Below are 24,921 nucleotides of genomic sequence, written 5' to 3' on the forward strand. Positions count from 1 at the left end.
CTAAGATCAAATGTGGAATGCTCTTTGGGGTTATCCTCATGTTTCATTATTTTTGAACTATTTTGTGACTCTGTAAGTTGTAGAAAAATGACAATATTGCAAATGATTCTTGTCCATAGAAATGAATTGTGTTTAGTGGAATGTAATTGATGCATTGGTGGAGTTGGTTAGATACAGTTGCCTGGTGGATAGACCATTTCTGCATCTATTTGTAGATTCGTACTAGCATTTCTTACTGTGTTTATATGGCAGTGTTGTTCAATTCTTCTTTGAACAGAATATAATATCTTATTGGTTCCCTTGCTAATTAATGAATAAAGTTACTGACTTGTTCATTTTATGTTTTTATGTGAGTCATGATGATACCTTTAAAAATTACCTTTAAAAATTTTTCTTTACAATGAGCATTAAATAAAATAAGGACCGAGAATTGACCATTGGATTTGGCAACATGGAGATTATGGTGCTTTGGTTAGAGCTCTTTTGGAGTAGTAGTAAAAGATTGATTGGAGCAGATTGTATAAAACTATAATAATAAAGACACTTGGGCACAGGGAAAAGGAAATAGATCAATGGAACAGAGAGCCCAGAACAAACCCACACTATAAAGAAACTATAGATGTTGAGGTGGCAATGCAGAGAAAAGGGTAGCATATTCAATAAATGGGGCTGGGACAATTTTTTATATGCATAGAAAAAACCCAAAATTGGATCTCCTTTTTTTTTTTTTTTTTTTTAAAGATCCATTCATTTATTTATTTGAAAGAGAGAGAATACAAGAGGGGGAAGGTCAGAAGGAGAAGCAGATTCCCAGCTGAGCCGGGAACCTGATGCAGGACTTGATCCTGGGAGATCATGACCTGAGCCAAAGGCAGTCACTTAACCAACTGGATTTTTCAAATCCTGTTTGAGTACAAGTTTCTTATTGCTACTATTCTGCTTGAGTCTCTACCCAGAGAGTTCCTCTTCTCTTTGGGAAACATAAAAGCTTGAATATGGTCTGCCAAATCCTGTCACTTCTCGGGGTCATCACAGTCCATTCTTCAGGCTCTGCTCTTGGGGACTCTGTCCTGGCGCTCAAACGGTTGGTCTTCTCAGAGAAAGCGGTGTTTGTCCTGGTCAAGAGTGTAGTCCAGAAAGTTCAAAGAAAAGCCAAGTTCTGCAGTACACCCTTCCTCCCTCAAGTTTGAGAGCCAAGCTTGGAAGGCGCCTCTTTTCAAAGATGTTAGGTCTTTGCAGCTCCCAAACCTAACCCAGGCTTGCGCATTCCTGCCTTGGACTGTCTTCCTGCCTTGGCACTGCGTGGACCTCGAAAGAGAGGCGACCAGTAGGATGGGGAGTGTGCGGAGGGTCGGACCGGGAGGCGGGGAGGAAGCGGGTGCGACGGTGTGCCCCTGGGACCACAGCGCTCCCGGGACTAGACCTCCATGGCGGGGAGAGCCGGCGCCGAGGAGCAAGGAAGCCAGCCCGGCCCCGTGCGCGCTGCCCGCACCCTGTGGCGCGCGGGGGACACAGACTGCCCGGCTGGACCCCGGGGCGCGGCTGGCTGGGGCGGGGCGGAGAGGGGCGGGGCGGGGCGCGGTGCCTGCGGTCCCGGGCGCTCGGCGAGCTCGGAGTGTCCAACTTGGGAGCGCAGTGCACGGCGGCACCATGCGGTCCCACAATTTGGAGCCGATTTTTGACCGCGTGGGGCACTTTGGCAGGTAGGGAGCTGGGGGTGGGGAGGAGGAGGGACGACTGGCTGAGGGGAGCGGGAGCCACGTGGAGGAGGCGCCGGTGGGGTCTGTTTCTTTCCGTTGCGGTGGGGTTCTCGCGCGGCGCTAGCGATCCGAAAACCTGTCCCCCTGCTCTCGTGGGGAAGTCGGAAGACCCGCGTCCAGACTGCTGACTCTGACCTGGCCTTGTCCTCTCGGACTCTGGCGCCGGGACCTCCTCTACAGTGAGCAGAGGGGCCCCGGGGCTGGCCGTGGGGGTGGTGAGTGCGGCCCCAGCCGGCCAGCCTGCTGCGACAGGTGGGACCCGGCGCGCGTCCTCTGCGGGAGCCGGAGTCCCCAGGCCCGGCCGGAGACGCCCGGTCACCCTAGTAGAGGAGTGTCTGCCTGTCCCTGGCGGCCGGTTTCTCTGGTCCGCCAAACCGGCTCCTCTTTCACTTTTCCCAGACGAGCGGCTGTCCAGCTCGGCCCTATAGGGTCTCCCTCTGTGCCTGGCAGGGAGTGCCCCAGGAACAACCGTTAGTCAGATTTTGTTGCCATTTATAGAAACCTAACAAGTGCTACGTACATTGTGTCGGGTGGTTGCACACAATGCTTCGTCTGATGCCCTTGCAGAGAAAGTGTTTGCATCTTTAATGACTGGGAAACTGAGGCTGGTGCTGCCAGGGACCCACAGACACCCTACACTGGGACCCACATGGAGCCACTTGACAACCTCCTTTCATTTGTAAAATTAATTAAGACATTAAAATATTTCATTCACTCGTTCATGGAGAAACACTCCTCTGTCTGACCCAGAAAGTTTTCGGGAGGAGAGGCTGCCAGGTCCACGGCCATACAGCTTGACCATTGGAGATTGGAGCGGAGTCCGAATCCTCGCCTGCCTCTTACTTGTAGTATGATTCTGGGAATACTGTGCCTCAGTTTCCTATCCCCAGAACAGGAATCACAGTCATTCCTGCCTTACCTCCCTCCTGGGCTTGTAGTGAGGAGATGACACAGTGCTGCTCTCCAAGCTGGATGCTGTACAGAAGCTGGTTATTCTTCTGTGTCCAGCCCCCAAAAAGGGGGTTAAGCGGTGGGCAGTGGGGGCAAGAGGCCCCAGTTGTCTTCCGCTTCCTCCTGTTCTGCTGTGTCAGAACCTCTTTGCACCTGTTACCTGCAGTCTTCACTACAGCTCCCCGAGATTGGTGGCTACCCACATTTTACACTGGTGAAAGCTGGGCCTTGTGCCTCCCTCTCGGATCTAGGAATCCGAGGGTAGGGTTGGATGTCACTGGATGTCCATCAGCTTCCACAGCCCACGCTGTCAACTGTGATGCTCTCCTGAGCACAACAGATACCAACCCCAGGGCTCTACAGGGTCTTTATACATTATCTTGTTTTATCTTTCTTGAAGCAGAACAGCAGGGGGGTTACAAGCTCAGCTCTGGGGTTGGATGTCTGAATTCCAGGCCTGGCTCTACCACATGCTAACTCTCTGGTTGTGAGCGTTTTACTATGTCCTCATCTGTAGAATGAGGATAATAATAGCACTCTAGATATTTATTTCAAGGGTTCCACGGGCAGCCTCTCATTTATCCTTGTAGTAGCCCTATGAGGTAAGAGGAACTAATACCATTCTCTCCCTCTGTATTTTAGGGATTAACTTGGGTCATTATATCAGTTGGTGTTTGGCTACCAAAGAGACCCCTCAGGTGAAAGTTTGTCCCTCTCCAGTAATTGTTCAGGGTAGGTTCTGTCCCGTGGGATCATCCAGGGACCCAAGTGGCTGAGGCAGGTCTGTCATCCACAGCATGGGGCGTCTCCCTCTGTGCTTGAAGCATCTGCCCTCCTTGTCCTCACCCACATGGGTCAGATGAAGCTCTGCAGGGTGGGAGAAGAGGAGAATGGATTGGGGGAGACAACGCTTAGCCGGCCACAGGCATGTACGTCAAAGTTTTAACATTCAGGACGTTCTCAGTAAGGCATGGGTGTTACTGTTACCTGGGTCCTCATCCTGGTGGGAACAGTGGGCTTGTAAAAACAGCATGTAGCAAGGTAAGGGTAACAAGCTTATGGAAGAAGGTAAAAAAAAAAAAACAAACCCCAAAAAACAGTGTGACCAGAGCACAGGACACCCCGTTTTCTCTGATATTTGCTTTAATTGTACTCCTTATTGTTTTTAAATAGAAAGGGAAGTCATTGTGTTTTGTTATTAGCCTTCTTTTAAGGAAACCTAGTGACAATGTTAAGTAGAGAACCCTAATTATCTTTCATTTCTCATTAGTCATTTCTAGGATGAGGAAGCACAATCCTAATCACCTTTAAGAGAGGAAAGCAGGGCACTTAAGAATTAAAAAGCCATTCCAGGTCTTGTCCTGCAGCCATAACTGAAGGTGCACAAATTTGGACTTCTGGCCCGGGTGAGAGGGAACTGAGGACTCACACGCAGGCATCTATGTTGGGATAGCCGGAGAACGTGGATGCCCAAGTTGTCTCGATTTAAGGAGAGAAAGGATTTGAAATATCAGCGTGGGAATGTGGAGCCTATAGCTGATTTACATCTGTGGACATAGGTAGTTTTGTTTTGCCTTTTTTTTTTTTCAGTATCTGAAGCTGTTTAGGTTCTTCCCTTTTGACTTTGCCTTAGGAACATCATAGTTAGTTCTTCTATGCACTGACAGTGTGCCATAATGCTGTACGCGTATTAACTGTCTTCAGTCCCAGAACAACCCATTTTTCAGATAAGGAAACTGAGGGAGAGAAAGTTTAATGAGTAAGCTTAAGGAGTTTGTAAGTAACAGACACAAGATTCAAAGCTTGGCAGTCTGGCTCTGGAGTGCCTACTCTTAACCACACTGGGCTGCCACCTATTAGGCTTCTTTGTACAGAATAATATAAATCTAGGACTGACAGTCATTTCTTCACCTGTCACCCAAATTATAGAGGTCCATTTTCTAGGGGTTCTGGTCATCTTTGTTTTCCTTTGCTTCTGGGTTTTTGGCCCATTGTGTCTGTATGATTGTTTTTCCATTAGTGTGTCTCTCTAGCTGTGAACACGGTGGTGTGCTGTATCTGTTAGTATTATCCTGCAGGGGCCTTAGGTTGGGCCCATGGATAACACCTGATGCACAACAGTCTTTGTAAGGGTGATAGTGATATGTCACAATGCTAGATGCCTAGGGAAGAAGGGTCTTGTTTTTTTTAGAAGTTCTTCTTGCAACAGGGAAAGGGAAGTTTGAATTGAAAGGATACTCTGGATCTTTCTGGCACATAGAATACGTAGTTATGTGAACTAGCTTGGACTGTTCAGAAACTCCTAGGTGGTTTATTATTTCTGGATTAGGAAGTATGAGGCTGAGAGAAGGAAGGGGAGAGGTAAGCTCACAATCATCCCCAAGAACGTGTTTGTGTGGCATGCTATGGAGTTCAGGTGTTAGGAAGGTCACCTTGCAGAATGGAAGGTGCCTTGGAAGGGTGGGAGTTTGGGCAGAGCCCAGAGAAGACCTAGGGAAGAGCCCAGGGGAGATGAGGAGGGTCTGGACTGAGGCGGGGGAGTGGGGGGATGTGAACAGGGAGGACTATACAGTTTGTTTTTTGTTTTTTCTTTGTTTTTATTTTTTTTTAAGATTTTATTTATTTATTTGACACACAGAGAGATCAGAAGTAGGCAGAGAGGCAGACAGAGAGAGAAGAGGAAGCAGGCTCCCTGCTGAGCAGAGAGCCTGATGCGGGGCTTGATCCCAGGACCCTGGGATCATGACCTGAGCCTAAGGCAGAGGCTTAACCCACTGAGCCACCCAGGTGCCCCAGGACTAGACAGTTTTAACGGGTGGGATTGACGGGACCTCCTGCTTATGGAGGAGAAGTGGGAAGGCCCTCTCGGCCTTCCACCTCATGCCCCATATTTCTGCTTTGTGTAGATGATGGTGTCTGAAACTCAGAAACAGTTACACGCTCCAGCTGGGGCAGGCTTGGGGCTGGGATCTATTTGAGAGTGTTCTGAGTTCCACATGGGATTTCTGGGTTGAGACATTTACTAGGCATATGGATAAATAATGTATGGCTCAACAAGATGCCTCCTTGTCAGCATGGATTGGGTGGCCATTCAGGGCTGAAATCCATCTGGTAGGCACCAGGTGGACAGACTGGGTGTGACTTGGTACCCATTCCAATCGTGCCTCAGCAGGGCGTTGGTGACTCCTTTTCCCGCTCTCTGGGGCTCGTAGATATAAAATGTTTAAGTTGATATATTACATATACACAGAAAAGTATACACTATAATCTACAACCTGATGAATTACCATGAAGTACCACCGCCAGACCACCCATTCTCACACCCTCTCCCAAGCACTCCCCCTGCCCCCACTCACTACTGTCCTTATATCTGCTGCCATAGGCGAGTTTTGCCTGATTCTAAAGATTTTATTTATTTATTTGAGAGAGAGAGAGAGAGTGTGTGTGTGAGCACAGATGGAGAGGGAGAGGCAGGGAGCCTGATGTGAGGCTCAATCCCAGAACCCTGGGTTCATGACCTAAGCTGAAGGCAGATACTTAACCAGATGAGGCACCCAGGTACCCCTAGTTTCACCTGTTTCCAAATTGTATATAAATAGAGTAAAAAATCAGGTACTTTTGGTCTGGCTTCTTTTGTTCAACATCATATATGGGAGATTCACCCATATTGTATGTCACAGTACTTTGTTGATTTCCACTGGTGGACAGTGTGTCGTGGCATGAATATTCCATGATTTATTCATCTGCTGTTCGTAGACATCTAGATTGTCTCCAGGTTGGGCTTATCACATGTAGCTTGTCTCGTCTACATCTTTTAAGGAGTAGTATGAGGGTGAGGGAAGGAAGGGGAGACATAAGTTTACATTCATCCCCAAGAACGTTCTTTTATGGCATGCTAAGGAGTTCAGATATTAGGGAGGTCACTTTGCAGAACAGAAGGCGTGTTGTAAAGGCAGGAGTTTGTACCCGCATTCTGTTGGGTGCATACTGGGGAGAGGAATCACTCTGTTGCTGAGTGTGCCCGTGGTCAGCTGCCAAACAGGATCGCAAAGTAGTTATAACACATTATGCCTCACAGGCTGTTTGTGAGAGTTCCAGTGGCTCCACAACAGTTATTAAGTATTTCGGATGTCAAACCTTGGATCAACAGGTTGTTCAGCCAGAGAATTTGATTTCCTAGGGTAGTGTTTCTCATCCATATCAAGATCTCTTAGGAAACTTTTCAATCTTATATAGAGTTCTGGATCCTACCTCAGACCTCCTGAAATACAGTCACTACGGGTGGGAGAAGACAAATCCTAACTTCAGAGGCCTGCCAGGGTGGGTGGTGTGTGTGTGTGTGTGTGTGTGTGTGTGTGTAGGGAGTTCGAGTGTTGACTGTGGGGTTCAGGCTGCCAGGGGAAGGAGTTCAAACCAGGAAGGCAGCAATGAACTAGAGAAGCTGGTGGGTTCCGAAGACTGGGCACCTGGTTGGTGCTGGGAATGGGGTCAACGGGAAGGACTAGAGGAGCTGGGAAGGGGGAGGTGACGGTCAGTGGAATGTGAGCTTTTCAATGGTGGAAGCATTCTAGGGGATGAGACTATTTACGTACCAGCCCAGGTGCTAAAGTGTGTGAGCCAACACCCAGTGACCAGGACAAGGCCGAATAAAGTGTTATGCACATAGCGAGCTACAGGTATAAACAGGGGCAGGGAGGGAAACGAGAAACCTCTGCTGTGCCAGAACAGGCCCATCTAGAATCTGCCTGACAGAAACAGAACCACTCAGATGGGATTCTCGAATAGGCCCCTTCTAGCTAGTGATCATCCTTAACAGGCTGGGAAATGCTTCCTGAGAGATTGCCAGGGAGGGAAGGAAAACCTCCTGAATTCATCAGCCTGTTGCCTGGGAGTCGGTGACCCACCAGCATTGCCAGGTGCTCATAGGTAGCTCAGGGTGTGCAGGCCAAGGGCAGAGCCTTGACCCTAGGACTCTACGTGACATCTAGGAACCTGAGCCTCAGGGTTAGTGACCTGGAGGGCTGAGGGGCTCCCACATTACCCTTTCAAGCTACGGTCTTAGCCTCTCGGGATCTTTTGAGTCTCAACAGGTCAGGCTTGTCTTTCCAGCCTGCTGTTCTTATCCAGTCCCTCTGTGTTGACTCGGTAAGGCAGATTTCTGATAGTCTTTCTTTGAGCAGGGGCACGTTTTCTGGAAAAACAGAGTTGGCTCCCCTCTAGCCCCAAGGACTCAAGCTTTGGGGCTCTAGGCTCTTCTCTTGGTTGCCCATCCCCCAGAGACCCTGAGAATAGTATCTGTGTGTTCTCCCTCCCTTTCTGCTACTAGAAAAAAGTCACTTGATTCTGGCTTACCTTTAGCTTTGTGTTTTTCTCTTCTGAACTAGCTGCTGGGGCCAGTGCCAGATCCAGAGTTGAATTTTGAAACTGTGGCCAGCTCCGGCGTGTGGCGTCCTGATAGCTACAACCCACTAAGTTGATTCCATCTTACTTTTTTTTTTTTTAATCTATGTGGGGTTCTATGAGAAGTGAGGATACCACGTACCATCTTGGCAGTCGTCCCTGAGGACTTGGGGGGTTGCCTTCTTGCTGACTTCACATCACCACTTCTGCAACTTTGCTTAGCCTTGCCAGCTTGTGATAGCCTTCAGAGTGGGGTGTCCACCATGTGGTGGGCCAAGATGATCTTTTGGAGTACCACAGAAAACATCCATTTTACATATGAACATGTGTATACAAGTAAATATATATGTGAATTTTTATTTCAATATGCACAAGGTGTTAATTCAGTATATAAATATTATATATCCATATATGTTCATTTTATACATCTCTGCACACACATACACACACTCTTATTTTTTATTTTTTTATTTTTTGCTGATGAAGAACCCAGCTAAAAAAATACTTTCTCAAAATTCTTTATACACTGGCCTCTTGAGCACCTCTCTTTACCAGAGGCATTGAGGACACATTGACCTCAGTCCTGTTTACTTGAACCCTGAGGGATGCTGGGACATTCTACAGACACCACACTACACACCAGGCAAGGTGCTATAGGAGATTCGAAAGTGGCTGCATTACAGTTTCTACCTTTATGGGACTTTCTTTCAACCTATTATGGGCCTTTTATTGTTATTGATTTGGTAGAGAAATAGAAAACGTTCACCTGGTGTTCTCTAAAAACTCAACATAAAGAACAGGAGTGCACTTAAGCTGTCTGTCGTGGCCAGAGAAGAGAAAGAAAGCAATGGGAGGGAACATGAGTAAATGAATGACAGGTGTTTCGTTTGTGGGGGATGAGAAGAGTGAAGCGAAAATACCGCAGGGGGAATAGGCAAGGCCAGCAGTTCTCACAATGTGCCCTGTGCCATCTCGGGGTTGCAAGGTCCAAACCGCTGTCATGGTAACACAGAGACATTAGTTGCCATCTTTACTCTCATTTTTCATGAAGATACAATAGACTTCCAGAGGCTAGCTGAAGTGTAAAAATGTATCAGATGGAATGCAGCCACTGACTGGAGAAACTAGGGGTCTTCTTTTAATCTAAGTGGTGTGTGTGTGTGTAGGGGGGTATTGAAGATTTTATTTTTAAGCAACTTCCACACCCAATGTGGGGCTCAGACTCACAACCCCAAGATCCAGAGTCACACGCTCCACCGACTAAGCCAGCCAGGCGCCCCATTTTTATAAGTTTTAAATGCAAAACGCCACCATTCTTCTTACTAATTTTGTTTCATTTTGTTTTGAAAACTATAGCTGTATGTTCTTTAATGTTAACATGAAATGGGCTTATTAATAGGTTTGAGCAGATGAATAAATATTTAAAGTGTTCTCCATTTTAATTTCTAATACATACTGGCAACTCACATAAAGACAAGGCCCTTGGGATCCTCAAGATTTCTAAGAATATAAGGCCTCCTGAGAACAAAAAGTTTGAGAACAAGGGAGCTAAAGGATGGTCAGAAGTGCCTTCCAGGGAGGGGGAGCTCCAGGACCAGGTGGGTGGGCAACTCTGAGAAGTAGACGGGAAGAGGAAGATCACGTATGTCAGCATCGCTATTTAGCATCGATGTGCTCTGACGGCAGCAGTCTTTGTTTCCAGTTCAGTGGCATCATTGTTGTGTCTCCTGGTGGAAACATTCATCACTCTGGAGCTAAGATCTTTGGCTAGCAGAGCATAAGGATGTGGGAACAGGAAGCAACAATTTTGTTAACGGGTCCTTAGGTGTGACAGTGAGTGGTGTAACTCCCATTTCCACCCCTTGATTCCTAGACTCATGGGTGCGAGAAATAGCACCATATATCGGAGCTTGATTCAGAGCATACACAGCTTTCTGAGAATCTCGTCTTAGCCCTGCATGCTGTTGCCACCCAGCTGGCTTTGTAATTGAGTCTTCAAAAGGCTAGTCCACCATTCTTTCAAATCAGCTGCTTCAGGATAGTAGGGAACGTGGTAAGATCAGTAAGTGGTATCAGCAGGGGCCCGCTGCCGTATTTCTTCTGCTGTGAAGTGAGTTTCTTCATCATAAGCAATGCTGCGTGAGATACCCCAGTGGTGGATAGAGCATTCTGTAAGTATTGTAGTTTTGACCGAAGCATTGTGCAGGGAAGGCAAGTCTATAACCAGTGTCTGTTCTAGTCAGGACGAAGTGTTGCCCACGTGGTTCCGCACAGTAAGCAGACACTCACCCCAGCAGCGGTGCCATACTGGGGCTCAGTGTTGGTCTCTGTTGCTGGCACATGTGGTCCTCAGTGGTGTCTGAGCCAGATCAGCTCACCGAGATGCAGAGCCTGTGCATGACCTGTGTCCCTGCCTCCATAACCACTTTGTTCATGAGCCCAATGGGCAATGACAGGATGGCTGAAAGAGGCCAGCTAGTACATGCAGGATAGATCATGCTATCTGCTCGAGGAGGATTTTAATAATCCCTTTGGTGAGCATTCACATGGGACACCAATATCTTCACATTTCTCGCCTCTTTCTAGAGGTCTGCCCACATACCTCCTCTTTAAATTTATTTGATGCCCAGTTTTTGATCGTGTGCCCTCCAAGTTCTGACCATCTAGCTAAACCATCCACCACAGCTTACGTGTTGATATATGATCACATGTCTGGCTATTTCTCCTTCCAAGCAAAGTGTAACTAGGTGCATTGCTTGAAGTTCTGTTCACTGGAAGGGTTTCCCTTCACGACTGTTCTTCAGGCCTGTACCAGGGAGGGGCTATCGTACTTCAGCTGTCCACTTTCGGGCAGTGCCTGCATATGGTGTGGAACCATCTGTAAAATCAGGCCCAAGTCTTTTACTCCATCCTCTGACTTTAGGAACTCCTGTGAGTTGCACCATTGGTGCAAGCTGGGAGAGAGAAGGCCGTGTTTAAAGACTTAAGCATGAGACCTGAAGCAGTAAAGCTCCTAGTAGAAGACGGGAAAGCTTCCTGACAATGATGTTGGCACTGATTTCATAGGTATGACATCAAAAGCACAGGCAACAAAAACCAAAAATAAACCAGTGGGGCTACATCAAACCAAAAAGCTTTCTCACAACAAAGCAGTCAACAGAATAAAAAGGCCACCTACAAAATGGGAGAAAATATTTCCAAGCCATATATCTGATAGGAAGCAAATTTCCAAAAAATAAGGAATGGATACAACTTCTAACCAAATAATTAATAACCTGATTAAAAAAAAAGGGGCCTATGACTTGAATAGACACTTCTCCAAGGAAAATATGCAAATAGTCAGTAGGTGTATGAAAAAGCTTCCTTTATCATTAATCACCAGGGAAATGCAAATCAAAAGCACAATGAGATATCACCTTATACCTGTCAGGGTGGCTATTATTAAAAAACAAACAAACAAACAAACAAACAAAGGACAACACGTGTTGGTGAGGATGTGGAGAAGTTGGAACACTTGTGTGCTGCCAGTGGGAATGCAAACTAGTGTAGCCGCCTAGGAAAACAGTATGGAGGTTCCACAAAAAATTAAAAAATAGAACCACCATATGATCCAGCAATCCCACTTCTGGGTATATGTTTAAAAGAATTGAAAACAGGATCTCAAAGAGATATTAGCCCTTCCATGGTTATGGGTATCCCATGGGCAGCCCTAGTCACAATAGCTAAGATGTGGAAACAACCTCCGTGTGTATCCATCCACAAATGAGTGGGTAAGGAAAATGTGGTGTGTACCCTACAGTGGAATACTATTCAGCCTTAAGAGAAAGAAGGAAATTCTGCAATACACAGCAATACGGATGAACCTTGAGGACATTTTGCTAAGTAAAATAAGTCAGACACAAAAAGAATAACTATTGCATTACTCCAGTCATAGGAGGCATCTAAGATAGTAAACTTCATATAAAATATTTATTTATGTATTTATTTATTTAGTTAGTTGAAAAAGAGAGAGAGAGAGTGAGAGAGCATGAGAAGGGGGAGAGGCAAAGGGAAAAGCAGACTCCCTGCAGAGCAGGGAGCTTGATCCAGGACTCAATCCCAGGTCTCCAGCATCATGACTTGAGCCAAAGGCAGTTACTTAACCAATTTAGCTACCCAGGTTGTCCCCAGAAAGTTCATTTTAAAAATTTTGTTCTGTTTAGAACTATGTTTAGTACCAAAATCTGTATTCATCAAGGTCCCCTAGAGAAACAGGACAATTAGGATATATAGAGAGATACAGATGAGAGATGTATTATAGGAATTGACTTACACAGTTATGGAGTCGCACAATGTGCTGTCTGGAGGCTGGGATCCAGGATAGCCGGTGTTGTACTTGTGAGGTCCAACTAAAGGCCTGAAAATCGGGGGGCTGATGATGTAAGTGGTGGTCTATTTGCTACCGGGCTGGGTCTGAGGACCCAGGAGTCCCACAGGACCAGCCAAGAGAGTCCCTGACTGTGCACAGGATAGAAATCTGAGCCAGTGGGAGGAGAAAGCAGAGTTTATTTATTGAAAGTGTAGAGAGAGTATAGACAGAACTTCTGGGAGACTCAGAAAGGAAAGGAGGAAATCTCGTCTTTGGTCAGGGTTCGAGGGTTTTTACTGAGTCTCGTGGTCTGATGTACATGTCCTCTTAGGCATCCAGGAACAAGTTAGTATGGAGACGAAAGCCCAGGTGTTATTCCTTAGAGGCAGGGACCTTGGTGTTGAGATGGATGTCTAGCACTGGTGATCTGAAATATGCCTATAACAACTTCACCCAGTTGGTCATTCTCACCTGGTTCTTCCTTGGATATTATCTATTCTAAAGAAACCATTAACTCTGTGTTCCTTACAAGGAGGACCTACTGTTTGCCTTCTGAGGTATGTATAAAGTAGGCCCTAGTAAGAATAGAAGCAAGGGGGCGCCTGGATGGCTCAGTGGGTTGGGCCTCTGCCTTTGGCTCAGGTATATCAGGGTCCTGGGATGAAGCCCCGCATTGGGCTTTCTGCTCAGCTGGGAGCCTGCATCCCCCCCACCCGCCTGCCTCTGTGCCTACTTGTGATCTCTCTCCCTCTGTCAAATAAATGAATAAAATCTTTAAAAAAAAAAAAAGGAATAGAAGCAGGAAAAGGAGCAAAAGGCAGGTTATTATGGAATCCTTCACTTTCCCTGTTTGGGTCTGAGTCCAAAACCCTGAGAACCAGGAATTCCAATGTTCAAGGATAGAAGAAGATGGATGTCTTGGCCCCAGCAGAGAGAATGAATTTGCCCTTCCTCTACCTTTTGCTGTAGTCAGGCCCTCAGTGGGATCAGCATGCCCACCCACCAGTGGGAGTAATCTCCTTTACTCCATCTACCCATTCAAATGTTAATCTCACAGACACATCCAGAAATAATGTTTACCGGGTATCTGGGCTTAGCCCATTCTTGTTGACACATAAAATTAAACAAAACATCATAGACTTGTAGATTTATTTTACACCTTGGGATATACCATTCTATTTATTTCGTTGCTCAAATTGTGAGCTTTTTCAGATTGATTCCTGTGTCCCTGTGACATGCCCCCAACCTTTTGTATTTTTACATGCCTCTTTACTTTCTGATTCTATAAGATGCTTTAGCCATACTTTTAATTTTTCCTGTTCTGTCCTCAAATCAGCCATTTTTCCTGGCTCCTTTTAATGAAGAAATGGTATTTAGAAAACAAAATCTGGGCACTGGGTGTGCGTGCTGCTATTGGGATGTTGATGCGGATTGGCCAGGTTTGAGAACCCAGAGGATGTCCTGCAGGATCAACCAGGAGAGTCCTTGGCTTTGCACAGGCTAGAAATCAAATGTGAGCCAAGAGGAAATGAGAGCAAGGTTTATTGAAGACATAGAGAGAGCAGATATAGACAGAGTCTCTGGGAAAGTCGGAAAGGAAAGGAGAATGAGTTTCATCTTTGCTTGGAGTCCGGGGTTTTTATTGGGGATGGTCTCGTGCAGCATCTTCTCAGGTATCTGGGAACAAAGATGAGTGTTTAGTTGTCCCCCATAAGTCACTTATGCCTTGCAGCCAGGGATCTTGATGAGTTCATGGTCTTGGAAAACATTCTTTATGACTCCACGTGGTCACTCCTTAGATGCTATCGACTATACTGGAAGTCTTCAAAGAAATCATGAACTCCTTGGCCTTTATTAGGAGGACATGCATTATCTGTCCTGTAAGGCATGTGTAAGGGGTGGGGTGTAGGTCCTAGGAAGACTAGAAGCAGGAAAAGTAGTTTTTCATGGGGTCCCTTTAGTTCCCCATCTCAATGTCGTTACTTGTGGGTTCACCTAACAGAGTTATGTATATATGATAACAAATAACACATATATGTATGGAAACATCTAATTATTTCTGTATTTATCCATCTGTATATATATTAAGCTAAATGTGATGAATACTCTTCGTATTTACTTACAGTCTTTTTGAACCTGTAGGCCAGATATAGTAACTTGCTTTTTTTCTCTTTACAGATTTCAGAAATTCCTCTATTTTATATGTGCCTTCCAGAACATCTCTTGTGGTATCCACTACTTGGCATCTGTGTTCCTGACAGTGTCCCCCTACCATACTTGCAGGCCTCCAGGCAACGTGAGTCAGGTTCTTTTTGGCAATATCTCTATTTGGAGATTGGAGGACATCTGGATCCTGTTTTTCACAGGCCATAAAGATCAGATTATAGTGCAGCTGCAGAATGGTGAGGTCTGGGAACTGACAAGTTGTCACCGATTCCGGAGGGATGACAGTTCTGCTTTGAACTCTGATTATAATGGCCAGAAGAGTAGCTTTCCTTGTTTGGATGGCTACATCTATGACAAGAGCAAGTGGGACAGCACCGTGGTGACTCAGTGGGATCTGGTCTGTAACCGAGAATGGTATGCAAGCATGGTCCAGCCCGTATTTATGGTGGGAGTCCTGCTGGGAGCGATGATTTTTGGCCACTTTTCTGACAGGTAATATGAAGTATTTAAGTTTGTTGCATCAGTGTAAGGCTCATTTTCCTATCTGGTTTTCTTAGAGGTCAGGAAATTATGTTGAAAATTTTAGTCATATTCACACCTCCTATCTAGATACCTACCTCTTTGCTGATCTGTTATTTAGGGATACACAAAAAACCTAGTAGTTAGAGCATGTGTTCTGATGATAGCTGACCTGGGTTCAGATCCTGGTTGTACCTTACTACCCATGAGCCCTGGGAAAATTGTATGACCTGTGTTTCAGAAACTAGTTTGTAAGCTGGTGATGAAAATAATAGCACTCACTTCAAAGGATTATTGCAAAATTAATGCAGAAAAATTACCTGGAAATATAGCAACTCAATAAATACTTGTTATTACTTGAATATATATAATATATATATATAAAATATATATGTGTGTGTGTATGTGTATGTGTGTGTGTGTGTGTGTGTGTGTGTGTGTGTATGTTTAAATATGCCTGCTTTTTAATAGATATAGCCTGGTTCTAAGCAGTACTATCTGTGAAATTGTGGATTTGATACACTAGCCATATTTTCTTTAAAAAAACACACATAAAAATGGGTACATAACATTTAAATAAAACAAAGCTCCTCCCTATGGACATGGACTACGCTTTAAGTACCTGGGCTAATACACAGAAATGAATTTATTTGGTCCCGTAGTTGTGAATTCTACAGGCATGTGCTGGGTCCCGGGAACCTGAAGGCAGCAGCTTAGGTCAAAGTCCCTGCTGTTGGTGTGAACTAGTCTAATGGGGCCAACAGATGTGTCCAGAATAAAAGTATAGGGCTTTGTTGTAGCTGGGGCCATACTAGAAGTGAAAGCCAATAGAGGCAGAGTCTATGGAAGCCTAAAGGGAGGAGTGCCCAGGTCTCCCCACCTCTCACTCACATCCTGTGAGGTGCTATTTGAACAATGAAATTAGGGAAGTGGAGTGTAGTTATTATTTGGTGGCTGAAGTTATGTTTCTGTGATTAAGAATCTTCTGTTCTGTAACTGCCTTCCTGGTAGTTGTGTGGAAGGTGTGGAAGTGGGGTCAGTCAAAGCCAAAACACATGATCAGAAGGCACCATGAGTGAGAGTCAGCAGAAGCAGTAGGCAGCAAAAGCAGCCCTTCTGCACAAGGACTTCAAATACTAGAATTGTCAGGGGTAGGTAAAAAATCCACTATGTTCACTGCTCTTAAAGGAATAGATGACAAACTTAAAATTATTGATAAAAATCTGGACATTGTATTTTAACAAAATGAGAAAAATTAACTAAATTTACTTATTTATTTACTTATTTATTTAAAGTAAAATCTTTGCCCAACATGGTACTTGAACTCATGACCTCAAGATCAAGAATCACATGCTCCACCAATGGAACCAGCTAGGCACCCCCTGGATATTGTATTTTAAAATGTTATAAAATTGAAGAATAACTGCCTCGAACATCTAGAAATACAGACCAAAATAAGCGACTGACAAATTCCTGGTAGTTGTGACAGCCTGTTATATACAAGTAAAGAAAGAATGAATAAAATGGATGAGAGCTCAGAAAAAATTATTAATAATAAACATCAGAGAGACAGATGGAAAATATGAGAGATTAAAATTCATGATGGTGGAGGGGTAAGGTCTGAAATATACTTGGTATTAGAAACTAATCAATGGAATTTACTACATTAACAGAGTAGAGGACAAAACTCATATTTGCAACTCAATAAATACAGGAAAAAATCTGTTAAATTTCAAAATTAGTTCATGACAAAACTAAAAGTAGAAGAATGTCCTTAACCTGATAACAGGTATCTACAAAAAGACCTACCATGAACATCTTAATGTAAAATGTCAAAAGCTTTTGCTTTGGAATCAGGAACCTACAAAGATACATGAAACACTGCTTCTGCCTAGTTTTGTGCTGGAGATTCTAGTACTATAAAGCAAAACAGTGAAGGAAAAAAGAGGGAGAAACAGAAGGAGAGAGAAATGCCTAAGCAGAAAGAAGAAAAAAAGTCATTATTTTTAGCATATAATTGTGTATGAAGAAAATCCAGCAGATGAAGTTAGAATTAATGAACATTTAATGAGGTTGCTCGGTATGTTATCAATACATATAAATTAATTATGTTTATATCTACTAGTAGTAAATAGAAAAATTTTTAAATGCCATAGCAGAGTCCAGAAATGAAGTCAATTACACAGTCAATTAATCTATAACAAAGGAGGCAAGAATATTAATGGGGAAAAGACATTCTTTTCAATAAATAGTGTGGGGAAAACTGAACAGCTGCATGCAAAAAAATGGAACTGGACCACCTTCTTACATCATACACAAAAATAAGTTCAAAACGACTTAAAAAACCTGAATATGAGACCTGAAACCATGAAATGCATAGAAGAAAACATAGGCAGTAATCTCTTTGACATTGGCCTTAGCAACATTTTTCTAGCGATATCTCCTCAGGAGAGGGAAATAAAAAACAAAAATAAACTATCAAGGCTACCCAAGAATAAAAGCTTTTGCATAGTGAAGGAAACCATCAACAGAATGAAAAGGTAGCCTATGGAATGGGAGAAGATATTTGCAAATGATATATACATAAGGGGTTAGTATTCAAAAGCTACAAAGAACTTATACAACTCAACATCAGAAAAACAATCTGATTAAAAAATGGGCAGAAGAAAAAGAAATGGGCAGAACATGTGCAGATGGCCAACAGACATGAGAAGATGCTCAACATCAGTAAATGCAAATCAGAACCACAATGAGATACCACCTTACACCTGTCAGAATGGCTAAAATAAATTAAAAAAAAAAACAAGAAATAACAAGTGTTGGTGAAGTTGTGGAGAAAAGGCATCCTTGTGCACTATTAGTGGGAATGTAAATTGGTGCAATCACTGTGGAAAAATAGTATGGAAGTTTCTCAAAAAATTAAAAATAGGAATATCATATGATCCAGTAATTCTATCATGGACTATTTACCCAAAGAAAAAGGAAACACTAATTTGAAAAGATATATGTATTCTTATGTTTACTTTACTTTATAATAGTCAAGATATGGAGGCAACTTAAGTGTTCATTAATAGATGAAGGGATAAAAAAGTTGTGATATATAAATAGTATATTAATAGAATATATTTTATTTATCAATATATTAATAAATTGAAATAAAATGTATCAATATGCTAATAACACAGAATGCATAATATGACCTAACATTAATAATTATATAATTATTATATAAATATAAATATGTACTATATAATAAATATAAATATGTAATAAATATACAACTAATAACATAAAATAAAATAATAAATATTAATAAAAGTAATATTAATTATAATAAAATGTAATAATAGAACTTATAATATAATATATGTAATATATATAATGTTACATGGGTGAATAATATTCCAGCCATTTGCAGCAACATGGATGGACCTGGAGGGCATCGTGCCAAGTGAAATAAGTCACAGAAAGTCAAATATCATATGACTTCACTTACATGTGGAATCTAAAAAACAAAACAGATGAACAAACAAATAAACAAAAAGCAGGACCAGACCCATAAATACAGAAAACAAACTGTTGGTTGCCAGAGGGGAGACAGTGCTGGCAGTGGGTGAAATGAACGAGTGGGAGATACAGGCTTCCAGTTATGGAATGAGTAAGTCATGGGGACAAAAGGTACAGCACAGGGAATATAATCAATGGTATTGTAATAGCCTTGTGTGGGGACAGGTGGTAGCTACCCTTGCAATGAGCAGAGCATGATGTATAGAGTTGTTGAATCACTATGTTGTATACTTGAAACTAATGTAACAGATGTCAACTATGCTTCAATTAAAAAAAAAGTTTAAAAAATGCCATTGTAAAAACTTAAAAATATAAAATATATATGGATAAATCTTTTTTGGGTAAATCTTTTTTTGGTAAATCAAAAAGTATATAAACTCTTTATGGAGAAAATGACAGACATCAAGAATCAAATCATTGAGATAAATAGATATATCATTAGACAAACAGTTGATAGTTCCTTAGGGGACCCCAAACAGAGTAGTGCAATTATAGATATAACTATGGAATAAATGAGGCATCACACATCAGCAGGAAAAAGAATAATAAGTGGTACTGGGACAACTGTATAGCCATATAGAAGAAAATAGAACTGGTGTCCCTTCCTTACACCTTACAATACAAACATCAGAAGGATTAAAATCCAGGGTTAAAGTTCCATATGTGAAAGGAAAAACTATATAACTTTAGAAAGATAATAGGGGAGAACATTTTCAGAATCTAATTGAAGGAGGGGAAGATTATTTTTAAGATGCAAAAAGCGCTAACCATGAAGGAAAAAATGAATAAATTTGACTTCACTAGAATTTAAGACAAGCTAGAGAGAAAAAGAGAGAGAATATTTGCTTTACATATAACTAAAAGATTAGAATCCAGAACACTTAGAGGACTTTATATCAATAGGAAAAAAGATAGACAAACCCAATAGAAAACTGGGAAAAAGATTTGAAGTCACTTAATAAAAGAGAAAATCCAGACAGCTAATGGAAAGATGAAAAAGGTGTCAATGATCTATAACATACTGTTTATTTTTGACCAGTTGTCAAAAGTAGAAAGTCTTGTAATGCCAAATGTTGGTGAGGATAATGGGTAATAGGATCTCTTGCCCTGCTGGTGTGAATGCAAATTAAGACTGCAAATCAGGAAAACTTTGAAGAATTGTTTCTCATTATACAGAAAATTTGGAGATGTGCACAACTCACATATCCTAGGGGTTGGGCCTTGGAGATGCCCCTGCACATGTCCACATGGGTATGTGCGTCAGAAGTCTCTCACAGCATTGTTGCTACCAGCCTGGCCATGCAAGGAACCCAGATATGCTTCAGCCATGTTGTAGACACACGTATGGCAGTATTTCTTGCTGTGGGTTGTGCGGCCATGCAATGGATGAAACATCACTCAAACAACAGAGAGGAATCTCCAAAAATGGTATTGAGTGAAAGAAGCAAGACATAAAATAAGATGTACAGTACTGTTTGATGGTAGAAAGTTCAAAACCTAGCAAAAGTAACCTGTCTTGTTTTGGGCTGTCTATAAACATGGTAAAATGGAATGAAAAGCAAGGAATTAATGGTTGCTGAAATTAGGATAATGGTCCCTCCAAAAAGGGGGCAAGGAGTTGGGTTTGGAAACACCAAGAGAGATGTGAGAAGCTATTGGGAAGGTGGCAATGGTCCCTTTCTTACTTTGGGTTGTGAAATCATAGATGTTTGAGTCTTTATTATTCTCCAAATTGTACATACGTTTTTGTAGGCATTCTTTTGTATGTATGATGTAATAAAAAGGCAAGGAAATAAGATCTGATTCCATCATTATAGAGCTAACAGTGGAGGAGAAAGACTTTTAAGTAGATAATTTCAATGAAATGTGACAAATGCTTTTAAAATAACAACTCACATTTACACACCATTTACTATGCACTAGGTGCTATTTTAAATGTCTTGTGTATTATCTCATTTAATTATTTAAAGAAGTCTGGGAGGTAGGCAGTATTGGCCCTATTTTAAGTACCGGTGTAGAAAAGGAGGCACAGAAAGTTTATTTGGAGGGTAAGCAGTGGAGCTGGGATTTGAACCCAGGCCTGAACACCTGATTACTACAGTGCGCTGTCTCTTCATTTCTACTGCAAGACCCCAGGGGATGGTCAGAAAAGCCCTCACGTTTGACCTGGGTTTTAGATACTTACTGGGAATGCTTTCTAAGGGGGAGGAAACCCAATTTTATGTCACAAGATAGCCTAGCACATTCAGGGAATTGTGGGGAGGCCCATTTGGCAGAAGGAAAGGATGGATAAAGGTAGTGAAGCCAAACTACACCCAGCTTTGTTTTTATTTCTGGGAAGTGTGATTGGGGAGTGCGCTCGTTCGACATTAGGAGGGCTAGTTGGGAGGCCTTTGGAATGAAAGAGGTAGGAAATGGTGAAGGCAGGGGAGACAGAGAGGGTAAGATGGACACATATTGAGGAGGCATTTTTTTTTTTTAAAGATTTTACTTATTTATTTGAAAGAGAAAAAGTGAGAGAGAGAAAGCACAATCAGGGGGAGCAGCAGGCAGAGGGAGGAGCAGTCTCCGCACTGAGTAAGGAGCCTGACGTGGGACTCGATCTCAGGACCCCAGTATCTTGACCCAAGCTGAAGGCAGATGCTTAAATCAACTGAGCCACCCTAGTGACCCAAGGAGGCATTTTTAAACTGACATAATTTGGTGACCACTATGCAGGAGGGAGAGGATTTGGGGAGAATACCAACCAATTCAGGAAACATGAGGGAAAGAGCCACTTTAGACGAAAGGAAAACATGTTTGAGTATGTTTTTCAATGAGCATGTCCGATCCCTAGATTAAGAAAAAAAGGGAGAATCGAAACATCACCACCAGCAATAATAAAAGGTGGCAGCTGTGCAGGACATGCAAATGGAGAAGAACCAGTAGGAGCAGAAGGCCAGGAGGAAATTAATCTTGTATCTTTAAGAATCCGAGCCAGGCCAGCGGATGACAAGAAAGGGCAGAGCGCGTGCAGGAGAGGACTTGAGGAAATGCCAGCATTGAGGCAGGTGGGCCCTCACGGCAAATGTGGGAAGGGGAGTTCTGCAAACTGATACAGGGAGTGGGCCTTCAGGAGCAAGAGGGTCAGTGACACTAGAGAGAAGCATGTGAAGACTGAGGGAGGCAGCCTGGAGGTCTGTGGGGACTGGAGAGCGATCTCAGGAAAGCCAGTGGTGACCTGGAGGTCAGTGGCTAAGGAAACGTAGGAGTTGAGGAAATAGGGATTTCTTAGGGAGAAGCCATCAGTGGAAGAAAGGCAGGATGCGATGTGGCTGAAAGAGGGAAGGGGTCCAGAGAAGGTTCTTGTCGTTGGCTGGAAAAGACTTAAACTGAAAGGAAGGAGTCAGAGGAGAGAGAAAGAGAGAGGTAAACGAAGTATTTGTTAGAGGAAGTTCTCAGGGGAGGTGGGAAGAGGCATGATCCAATACAAAGACTGGTATTTGGAGAGGAAAGGGTGTGTGTCTCTAGAGCAGAGGAAGGAAGAGAGAACTGAGTACAGACATAGGATGTGTTGGCAAGTGGACAGAGCAGGAAGTCGTGGGGCTTTCTCTGATGGTCTCTGTTCTGTGCAGGGGATGGGTGGTAGAGACATTGTGGGTGGTAGATGGGGTTGATGGGGGATGGGTAAAACATATGAAATGGCATTCAGGGCTCAGATGAGTTTGGAGAATGTGGGTGTGTAGGGCCAACCATCCCTGCTAGTATGTGTGGGAGCATAGAAGGCTGATGGTGTGCAGAGGATGGTTTTTTAAAATTTGCTTCCATATCCTCTGCCTTACCAGGCAGATGTCTTGGTTGGAATCTCAAAGCTATGTTCTTTTGCCTTGAAATGATCTCTCAGGGATAACTCACGGGAGAAAATCTTTGAGAACCACATATCTAATAAGGGTTCAGTATCCTGAATATGTAAAGAACTCTTACAAGTCAACAATGAAAAGACAAAGAACCCAATTCAAAAATGGGAAAAGGATTTGGATAGATATTCCTTTAAGGAATGTATACAAATGGCCAATAAGCACATAAGAAAATGTTCACCATCATTAATCATTAAGGAAATGTAAATCAAAACCACAATGAGATACCCCTGCACATTCACTAGGATGCCCATCCTCAAAAAGACAGGCAACAACAGAAAAGTGCTGCCAAGGATCTAGAGAAATTGGTCCCCACATACGTTGTGAGCAAGATTATAAAAATGGGGCAGCCACTTGGGAAAACAGTTTGGCAGTTCGTCCAAATGGTTAAACATCGAGTTACCGTATGACCCAGCCATTCCACTCCTAGGTATACACCCAAGAGAACTGAAAACATAAATTCACACAAAATTTTGCTACAAGGTGTTCATGGCAGCATTATTTTCAAGAGCCAAAAAGTAGAAACAATCCAAATTTACATCAAGTGATGACTACGCAAACAAATGTGGAATAGCCGTATGTCGGAGTGTTATTTAGATCCAAAAAGGAAGGAGGTGCTGCTGTACACTTTCAGCACCCAGGTACAGACAGCATACACACCACAGCCACAGATGCTCCAAGACGAGACTTGAAGACGCAATGCTAAGTGATAGAAGCCAGACGCAGCAGGTCATATGTTCTGTGACTCTCTTCGTATAAAATCTCCAGAACAGGCAAATCTCTAGAGACGGAACTGTGGTTGCCAGGAACCGGAGGGAGCAGAAAAGGCAGAATGATGGCTCCTGGGTGCACAGTATCTTTCTGCAGTGATGAAAATGTCCTGGAATTAATTCGTCATGAGCGTGGTGCAACTTTGTAAATATACTACAAGCCACTGTAGTGTAGCCTTTAAAAAAAAAGGTTGAATTTCATGGTCTGCGAATTATATCTCAGTTTTTAAAAATCCATCAGGAATGCAATTTGTTTGTTTGCTTTTTAGATAAAGAAATGCCCCCTCCCTGTTAGGAAAATATGCGGCAACTAAGCACCTTGTTCCAGGAGCAGAATGTAGCAAGACCTCTGTTTTTGTTTTGTTTTAAAGATTGTATTTATTTATTTGACAGAGAGAGAGACAGCATGAGAGGGAACACAAGCATCAGGAGAGGGAGAGGGAGAAGCAGGCTTCCCATTGTGCAGGGAGCCCAGTGGGCTCATCCTAAGACCCTGGGTTCATGGCCTGAGCCGAAGGCAGACGCTTAACAACTGAGCACCCCAGGCGCCCCAGTACAGAAGCTATTAAATACATAGGTAGTACTCACCTTTCGTGAATTGGAGAGGATGCTTGAACTGTTACTAACCATACCTTGGTTTTCCCGCTGTGCGATTCTTATTTTTCAGGATAGGAAGGCGTTTTGTCTTGTGGATCACAAGCACTGGAATATTTTTCTTTGGTGTCGCTGTGGCGTTCTCATCTGATTTTTACAGTTTCATGATCACACGCTTTCTTCTTGCTATGGTGAGTTGTGTGTGTGCTTTTTAAAACAAACAAACAAACAAACAAACAAAAAACATCTCGTTAATTCTTCTGCTGTATTTTCATCTCGAGCCTGTCTCAGTTTGGGTCAGTTAGAATGTGGTGAGAGAGAGAGTAAGGACTTGTCTTTGTTCACGCCAGTGGGACCTTTTTCTGTGCAATAGTAACGCCCTCTGTTTACAGCTAAATTCATTAACATGAAAAGTGGTTGCTTACTAGGCAGACTTCTTGTCTGACTGCACGCCTGGCACATGATCCACATTCCACAATCCCTGAGGCATTATTTCATTTCTGAGCGATTCTATTGGTCGAGTCAGGCCCCGAATGCAGGAGCCAAACAGATGCTTAAGGTGTACTGTTAAGAAAGTCTTTTGTAGGAATGTGTGGTAGGAATGAACACTAGAAGGCCTCAGGCTCTTCTGTTACAAGGAACAGGGAAATATACAGAAACAGGCATGAGTTTGCACATCAACTTGGTCAAATTTTGGCTTTTTCACTGTGTGGCCTTGGACAAACACTCTTTGGGCCTTAGTTTCTAAGCTGTAAACTGTAGAAAATACTACCTGCTTCACTGGGTTGTTTTCAGGAGTCAGTGAGATTAAAGTTAAATGCACGGTAGGGCGCCTGACACAGCATATGCCGTCCTTCTTGTGGGGGACTGTTACCGGAAGTGGATCAGCCAGTGACAAAGCAGCCCCACACTTGGTGAGGCATCCAGACAGGGTTCAAATGGCCAAATGA

The 24,921-nt window shown here is 43.2% G+C and overlaps 1 protein-coding gene across 2 annotated transcripts in view; it reads left to right on the forward strand.

Moving 5' to 3' along the window:
• The first annotated feature begins 1,529 nt into the window (after positions 1–1,529).
• The window catches only part of SLC22A16 (solute carrier family 22 member 16), a 42,876-nt gene continuing 19,484 nt past the window's right edge, over positions 1,530–24,921 (forward strand). The window contains exons 1-3 of one of the 2 annotated variants that reach the window (XM_032338808.1): positions 1,530–1,703; positions 14,638–15,117; positions 24,045–24,162. In XM_032338808.1, the coding sequence (XP_032194699.1) occupies positions 1,651–1,703; positions 14,638–15,117; positions 24,045–24,162 (651 nt within the window). In that variant the 5' untranslated portion in view covers positions 1,530–1,650. The remainder of the gene's footprint in view (positions 1,704–14,637; positions 15,118–24,044; positions 24,163–24,921) is intronic. The other variant, XM_032338806.1, reaches the window with a different exon arrangement.

Source organism: Mustela erminea, chromosome 4, assembly GCF_009829155.1.
Source record: "Mustela erminea isolate mMusErm1 chromosome 4, mMusErm1.Pri, whole genome shotgun sequence".
Classification (NCBI taxonomy): domain Eukaryota; kingdom Metazoa; phylum Chordata; class Mammalia; order Carnivora; family Mustelidae; genus Mustela; species Mustela erminea.